Here is an 8948-nt window from a genome sequence, read left to right as displayed (position 1 = left end):
ATCTTGCAAGGTATTTCCTTTTTCCAATGGAGCCAACATATATCCAAACTGATGAGTGTTTAGAATGTGCATCCCGATGCCTATTATTGTCAAAAACAAGTATTTAAATTGTGAAAAATTTTGATCAAAATAAAAGTGCAAACCAAAGGTTCATTTCCGTTAAAAGACAATCAATACCTTGATTAGCATTCAAAATCATTGGTGGTCCACTAGTCCGACACCATTAATTAAACAATCAGACCACTGAAAAGAAAACTCTAGTGGTCTGCATGACCAGTAGCAGGAAATCCCTTCCCTATGGTGATACATTGATCACGAAAGAATCTCCTATGAAAGAATCACCAATCCTCAGTCGTTTTATTTTTGCTGAATATGTTATAAAATAGAAATAAAGACGTGCATTTGTGAAGGTATTTTGAATTTTCGCACGCCATTCAGTATATATATATATATCTTGCGCAGAATGCTTTCTCAAAATAACAAATAAGGTTTGACTGCAGTTCTAGTTGTTTTGTATGGCTTTCTTTGCATCCCCTTGGTGATATATCACTCTTTTAAATAATATATTTAGGAAAATAAATTATCATTATTCAGAACAGATTTGGTTTAGCCAACCAGCAGGTTCTCATCTTCACTGGTTCAACAGACCAGTGACTATTATTTTTTAATTATAACGCTGCTGATACTCTTTCCTATTTAGCAAATATTAAATTTGAAGACACTCATTTCATGAATACAGTAATACAGCTGGTTTATCTTGGCCTTCATTAATTTTTTTTATAGTGCTTCTAACTGTTTTATAAAACTCATTTTTCTAAATTTTTGGCATGAATCAAACAATTTTAATAGAAACCTATGGAAATGCCTACAGTCTCTGTCTCCAAAGCAGAATATGCCAAAATTTAGAAGAATTTTAAGAAATATGTAGAAACACTATTATTGGAACGTTTACCACAGAACATTTCCAGTCAGCCGAGGGCTTCTTGCAGAACAATGCAAAACATTCTGCTTTTGGGGTCTCTGCAAGTGTTGGAATATGAACCTCTGGAGCTCTATTAGATTTGTTTCCATCATCTACATGAGAAGATTCATTTGTGACTTTATTCTATACTTCTTCACCAATGTTTGAATGTTTGCATCCATAAGTCAATCACAATTTTTATTTTTTAAAGGTGAGTAAGCATTTGAACCTCGTTTGGACAAGGTAAAAAAATGTTACTAAGCTACATTTGATATTTTAAAATAAAAGAACAATAATGTTGCAGAGACATGAATCTCAAACACATTTCATCATTCAATAAACTGCGATTTCGGCACTACTGCTTTTAAAGATCATCACACACAAAAACTTTCATATTTCCAGAGGACAGTACCATTTGCATCTGCAGACATTGGCAGATGCTAATGAAGTCACCCATAGTCCCATAAAGCTATACGAGAAGGAAAAGGCCAGTGCAAGAAACTATTAATGAAATCATTGCTTCTTAGAGTAAAAACAAAACAAAAGTTCTGATTTTGTTGATTGTAATGTTACAATTTAAGCTGCATATTCTGTTTTGGAAGAGATCAGTAAATCGGGGAACAAAGAAAAGGGTGAAAAAAACTTAACTAGAAATTCTGAGAAAATAGGCACTTTATCAAATATGAAGAAATATTGAGAAATATACGTTCTCAAAACATTCAGTCTTCATCTTTGATGCATCAAGGGATGTTTTTGAAGAAAATCTTAACAGCTTAATCAACATATATAGATACAAAAATGACAGTCATCACCTTCTGATTTAGCCGAATGGGCAAAGGCGATGATATCATCTTTTGGACCAGTGTAGTCCTTAATTTTATTGGGGTTGAAATGAAGGTTCAATGATTTTCTTCTTCTCAAATCAATTAAAACTGCTGAATGAACCATTGGAACTTGGAAACATCCAGTTTTCTCTCTTTCGAGGATCGGAATATAATCTTCTGTTCTCTTGTAATAACCCTATAAAATATAATGAATTAAGACAAGCAAACACGAACAGTTTTTTGAAAAACAAATAGACGGAAATATAATATATTTAAATGTAATCAAAATTAATACACAATTTTAAAAAAGTGCATAATAAAAGACTATGCACCTGATCAGTGACCCCACACCAGTAATTTGAATATGCCCCAAGTGATTCCAGAAGAGGAGCAATGATAGTCCTGCAACAAGAACAAACAACCATAGCCAAACATTTTTAAATTTGACTCAGAGATGAAAATAAGAATTCATAGATTATTCAAAAACACCTAATTTTGCAACTAAAAAAAAAGAAGCCCAAGTAAATGTAAGAAAAAGCAAAAAATATAGCGACAGAATAAAATAAAAAGAAGCTATATTATTGAAAAACTTTTTTTTTTTTTTTTTCAGTTTTAAACTAATAAAACAGAACTCCATTACACTGTGAATATGAAAGAACATTGTATATATTAATACCATAACTTAATTGTAGTTCAGCAGGATAATAATGGACACAGTGATGGTGCAATATACAGTGCCATGGCCCGAGGACCTCACAAAAATGAGATCTGGTTGGAATTTTCGAGAGTAAGCATGTAAATTGGTAGGTAAGTATTTTTCAGCAAGCTAAGGCCTCAGAAAAATCACTTGCCCCATGGGGCAATGATGCTTTTAAGACGGAACTCTCTTCTCTCTCTCTCTGGCAATATATCCGATTCTATGCAGGAATGACTATAGGTCCTTATCTATACGGCCGCACAGGGCACCACAATAAAAAAAAGGTGCACCAAATCAGGGCTAAGGAGAAAAAAATAACTTCAGAAGATTTTGAAAACCATGTTTCACCTGTAGAATTCGAACCATGAATATATATATATAAGGGATGGAATAATTTGCAGAGAAAACTGCAATTCTTTAAGCATACAAAATATCGGTTGATTATGCAATGATATAACAAATAAAGAATTACAGATTCAGTAGGAAACAAAGCTTTGCATGAAGCTAAGTGGAAGAAAAATGACTTACTTTTCTTCTTTTATAAGAAAATTCAATGTGCTGGCATTGACGATGAAAACATCGCTGTCCAAAAGCTAAAAAAGAAATGACGTACGTATTCCAGTATTTATAAATCTCAAAAATGGTTTATAATACGTTGTATTTAAATTTATAATACATTGTATGTGGTACTCTGTATTTCTGAAATACTGTTACCCATGGCAGCGCTCACAAAGATTTGGTAATCTAAAAGTTTACTCAGCAATGATTCTCCCACCTAACATTGGAGCCCCTTAAGACCCCCTTGGGGAATGAATTTTTAGAAATGACGTCTTAGTGGGTATCTACATTATAAAATATTATACTGACTAAATATCATATTTATGGCTTCAGCAATATTGGCTCAGTGATGATTGCTCCATTTAGCCTTCGAACCCCGCCTCCCTTAGAGGGTTGAATTTTGAAAAATCCTTTCTCAGTCAGTGTCTACATTACAATACAAAAATACTGACCAAATTTTTAACTCCCTCATGACTCCCTTAGGGGGTTGAATTTCAAAAAACCCTTCTTAGTGAATCTTTATGTCATAGAAATGAAACTATTGATCAAATTGGATATTTATAGCTTCAGCGGTTTCGACTAAGGCAATGATGAATCAGTCAGTCAGGACATTATTTTATATATATCGATTCCAAGACATTGAAAATGTGATGAGTCAAATCTGCCCTTTCTTACAAAAATCTCTGTGTTTATACGCAATGAAAATGCATTGAACACAAAGATTTGGAGTATCAGAATGGATAGCATTGTAACATAACCATAGACCCCCCACGGAATAGTCTCTAATCTAGTTATTTTTTGTTGTCTTACTTTTAAATTGCTTCCTCTGAGATCAATCCGTGGGATATCGTACAGCAGATCTCCGCCGATAATGTTTACGTTTTTAATGTTGCCAGATTCTATATGTCATTTGTGCAATAATATTTTATTCCATATAAATATGCAAATGAGTAGACTGTCAAAAGATTATGTTAATTTTATAGTGCTGCTGGATCCACATTTTGATTCGCAGTTGCAATGATGGATGATGGGAAATATTTTCCTTAAATACCAGCAGTGTGCTGGGAATGATTACATTCAATTCATTTCAGTCTAACATAGTTCTTTCCTCAGGCGTTTCGTTGATTATTGATCATTTTTGTCGCATCACTGTCATTTTCTGCACGAGGGCTAATTAGACCCCCCCCCCCAATTTATTACCGATTCCGAATGGCAGGCTTGTTTTTCATACTGATCGAGGGGTTGGTGCGCTAACCCCTCAATGGGGGGACTCCCTGCGGTAGCAATTTTTTGCTGCGGTCAAGTCGCCATTTGTTGCTGTACCTCTGTGTCAGGAAAGTTTTCTGACAAGGATGAACCAGGTATCAAACTTGCAACACCTCTAAACATCCTTCAGTACTTTAGGCGAGTATCTTATCGACCGGCGTACCACGTCCCTAAGGCGTTTCGTCTCGAGAGCTGTGCGTTGAGTAACACTTCTTCAGTCGCCAAGCATCAATGATCCAGTAGTGTGCTTCCAGTCACCTGGTCACTTCTCCTGGTTCGCCACCTCGATGCCTGTCTGGAATTCCTTCACATATCTTCCTCTTCTATGAATAGAGTTCATCTGTGACAACAGTGTCCTGCCGACGTCTCATACCTGGATTCATTCTCGCTGGATACACGCTGTGCTAACATCACTGGGAGATGCTTGGGACTCAACATTCATAACCGGGGGTTGGAATTCCTGTGATAGAAAGAATGTGAAAGGTGTCTCAACGGACTGCGCTGGTGAGATCTAACTATTTTGTTGAACTTTTTAGTGCTAATAACTCTGAACAAAAAAAAAAATTAAGTTTCTGTGTTAAATCAAGTTAGAAATGCTGTGTTACGTAAAACTCTAAATTTAATATTTCCTTTGAATAAATGTTTTAAGTGGAAACAAGTGTTGTTTTTCATTGTCATCCGCTGATGAATTAAATGTTGCACGAACAAAATAAAAACAATGTACAGAGAATGTACTTAAACGGTACAACATCTTTCACAAGTGCTTGGGATGCCGTTCAGAAAAATAGCAAAAGGATCCTCAGAGAACAAAAAAGTGGTTACTCAGAATGCAGAAGTATTTTTTTATCAAAAAAAGGGAAAAAACAAGAATCCATTGCAAATGCATAATATGTCTCTCTCTGAAAAAAAAAAAGCCGATATCCCAGGGAATTTGTGAGTTATTCTGTAAGAGCATGACATAATGACATTTATTGCCATTGGTCATAATAGGCAAAATTTGGATATATTTAGTGAAAATTCACAAAATTTTATAAGAATTGACGATGACGACTACTTCACCATACTCATTGCTCTGTGGAATTTTGAAAGAATTGCCTGCATGTCTTGGTTGTTTGATCATGTTTATATTTGGCCGTCATAATAATGTTTTTTACACTTTTATTTCACATGTCATGACTTGACAAATCAGAAAGAAACAGGTCTAACCAAAGTTCGTGGGATCTAGGCATACGAAGTTTTTGAGGGAAAAATGGTCAAAAACAATGTTTTTTTACAACTTTTTCAGGAATTAGTGTCCGTTTTTCTGAGTTGGCAAACGCAAAATTATTTCTGAAAATTTGTGTTGTTTTCTGACTCAGATTTAGTAATCCCCACATTCAAAATTTTAGGTGCCAATGCAAATTTCTCAGTTTTCGTGGCAACCTGGGATTTGTCAAGTCATGAGTTAAGCTATACATGTGTTTAACATTGCATCAACATACCCATACAAAATCAGCCCAACTTTTTCTCGCTGCTTCTAAAGCTTTCTCCTTCAGGTTAATCACGTGAGTGAAATGCATGGAAGACCAATCAAACAGGCCTTTCTCATCATCGAAAGCTGTTGGAACACTTTTGATGGAGACATCTACATTGTGGTAGTCTTTCTTGTGAGAGTCAAGCCACGTATTTAGTATATTATCGGTATCGTCAATGTTGTGATCGCTTCTTATGCTGTAATGTAAAAAAACAATTAATCAAATGAAAAACAATTTAGCCAAAGGCATATACAGTTACTGTCTGCAATGTTTTAAAATGCAATAGAATCTCAATTACCTAGAAACTCTCAACCAACCAACATTGGTTTCTTCAGTGATAATTTTTGTTAGCGATAGGAAATAACTTTCAACATGACCCCCCCCCCCCCATTCCACAAAGTCAGTTTTCTAAGGCCCTTGTAAGCGTAACTTCTGCGCCTAGGGCCTCAACCAACCTTAATCTGTTTCTGTCAGTCATTGCTACATCCTCCATCACCTGTCCTAGACAACTCCCTCAGTATCCAAACATTGCTGCTTGTGAACACGAATAATGCTTGATGAAAATGAATGTGTCTGGATGAACACAACACTATTACGCAATGACTCATAATCATCATCATCTGGTTGTCGATGCTGCAACTGCTGTGCTGCTCTTTTATATTGTGCAGCAAGATGTAGATTCTTCTCAAGGAAGCAAATTAGTCTCTAAAGCTGTATGTTGTTTAACAGACTATCAAAAGTTTTCTTTTTCCACCAAGTGATAGTTTGCGGCAAAGGTCTAAAGTGATATACTGCCATCCCCATGCAAGTTGGAACGTGTCGACATCATGCAGAGGTCCGATTTCATTTGATTATAGCCTAATTAGTGTGAATGATACTGGATATTTGCCTTGATGAATGTGTGGCATTTTGCTCAGCACATTAGTATGGGTGATATCAGCATGAAAAAAAAAAGATCTGTCCCTGCTTGACAAGGTTATCATCATTATTCTCTTTGGTTCGTTGTTCTGACTTCACCTGTATAGAGGTGCTGAGCAAAACATCACAGAGTAACGAACTGAAGGAAATAATGATGGTAATTCTTTATCGATGAACAGGGACAGTTTTAATCCCCCCCCCCCTTTTTTTTGCACTGGCATCAGTCACACATATGGAGGTGCTGAGCGAAACACCAAGCATGTTCCACATCCCAATGCAAAAACAAAAATAATGGGATTCGCCCTAATGGGATTCTGGAGCTGTTGATGATCCCTTATATAGTGGGAGAGCAACCATCTTGGTTGACAGAGACTTAGTTAATCGTGGTTGTACTGCAATGATTTCTTGTTCACAATTCCGTTCATTGAATGATATTGGTAAAAATTTAGGTACAGTGGATCTCGTTCAGAGCATTTTTCAAAAACTGTCATAAAAAAGTTATAAATGGGAAAATACTTTAAACGGGAAATCTCAATGAGTATTAATAAAGGTTGAGACAGCATGAAAATAAGTGGTAAAACAATCTAGGAGGGAATGCTATAAGCGGGATCCACCATACATAAGTTATCACTAATTTTTTTTCATGAAACATATTAAATTTTTGTCTTCATTATTTAGACTATGATACAAGGATTTCTGGCTGTTTGTCTGTCGCTAATGAGATGTGAAACTCTACATTTTATTCTCTTAAGTGACAAGCATTTCCAGGAGATGGTAAGACAAGAATGATAGTTGTATTTGGAGGAAGCCAGCTAGACAAATGCACATGCACAGAAGTAGAGAACAAAGCCAGTTAAACAATCGTATAAACATAGAAGCTAGGCAACTGTGTAAACATAGGAACCAAGCTACCGTGTAAACATAGGAACCAAGTGATTGTATAAACATAGGAGACATAACTGTATAAACATAGGAGACATAACTGTATAAACATAGGAGCCAGCTGATTGTATAAACATAGGGCCAGACGATTGTATAAACATAGGAGCAAGACGATTGTACAAACATAGGAACCAAGTGATTGTATAAACATAGGAGACATAACTGTATAAACATAGGAGACATAACTGTATAAACATAGGAGACATAACTGTATAAACATAGGAGACATAACTGTATAAACATAGGAGACATAACTGTATAAACATAGGAGCCAGCTGATTGTATAAACATAGGGCCAGACGATTGTATAAACATAGGAGCAAGACGATTGTACAAACATAGGAACCAAGCGACTGTATAAACATAGGAGCAAGACAGTTGTACAACCATAGGAACCAAGCGACTGTATAAACATAGGAGCAAGACGATTGTACAAACATAGGAACCAAGGACTGATAAACATAGGAGACAGATAGTTGTGTAAACATAGGAGCACAAAGATGCTTATCGCTCCTGCGAGCGAAACGTCGAGTTTCATGGCTCATGTATGACAACCCGAAATCCCCCTGAAAAAAATTTTCATGTTTTTTACACATACAACATAACATAGAATGTTCATAATACGTACAACAGAGATATCCTATCTTTCGGATAATCGATTTTCTCTAAAAGACCTAAAAAGTATGGTATAGTGTGCGCTTTGTTTCGGGCTAAAATAACGATCATCACAGTCGGTTTGAGGTTCGTGACATCTTCCTCGACGGGGAGATTGCACTCTGACAGATGAAACAAATAGTTCAAGATGAAACACGCCAAGAAAACGGAACAACGATAACGGGAAAATAACCGTGGCAAATGATTTTTCAAGATCCCAACGAACCCCATCTTAAGACGGAAAATAACGAAATTAATAACACCGAAAATTGACAGACGATAAAAAAAACAACAAATAACTGAATTATTCTGACAGTTCTGACACTACCGGTTTTTCTGACACTACCGGACAGATACTCTAAATAAAATGAATTTTGATTTATTTCGGATAAAATACATCATCACATACGTGATAAACCATCATAAAAGTTATTTTTATATTTATTTATATTATTTTTTTTGTTTATTTCTTTGATTAATAAATTTGTATTGTCAAAGACGTTTGTCGCAACTTTATTTGGACAGTTTCGACAGCACCGGTTTTTTTTCCATGAAGCAATAACAAACCCATACTCTAAATAAAATGAATTTTGGTTCATTTTCAATTAAATATA

General features: G+C 35.5%; 1 protein-coding gene across 1 annotated transcript in view; it reads right to left on the bottom strand.

Annotated features, from left to right (window-relative positions):
• Window positions 1-8654, bottom strand: part of LOC149070197 (procollagen galactosyltransferase 2) — a 14346-nt gene extending 5692 nt beyond the window's left edge. Inside the window, exons 1-6 of the mRNA XM_089249682.1 lie at window positions 8309-8654; window positions 5788-6016; window positions 3011-3075; window positions 2118-2187; window positions 1774-1981; window positions 1-80 (exon numbers count right to left, since the gene is read on the bottom strand). The exon at window positions 1-80 is cut by the window's left edge and continues 40 nt beyond it. Coding sequence (XP_089105808.1) covers window positions 1-80; window positions 1774-1981; window positions 2118-2187; window positions 3011-3075; window positions 5788-6016; window positions 8309-8565 — 909 coding nt within the window. The 5' untranslated portion in view covers window positions 8566-8654. The remainder of the gene's footprint in view (window positions 81-1773; window positions 1982-2117; window positions 2188-3010; window positions 3076-5787; window positions 6017-8308) is intronic.
• Between the last annotated feature and the right edge of the window lie 294 nt (window positions 8655-8948).

Source organism: Pholcus phalangioides, unplaced genomic scaffold, assembly GCF_987345545.1.
Source record: "Pholcus phalangioides strain wild (caught in Gottingen) unplaced genomic scaffold, Ppha-v1.0 ptg000022l_1, whole genome shotgun sequence".
NCBI lineage: Eukaryota > Metazoa > Arthropoda > Arachnida > Araneae > Pholcidae > Pholcus > Pholcus phalangioides.
Note: the sequence above shows the minus strand (reverse complement) of the source record. Positions and strands in the feature narration are given on the sequence as shown.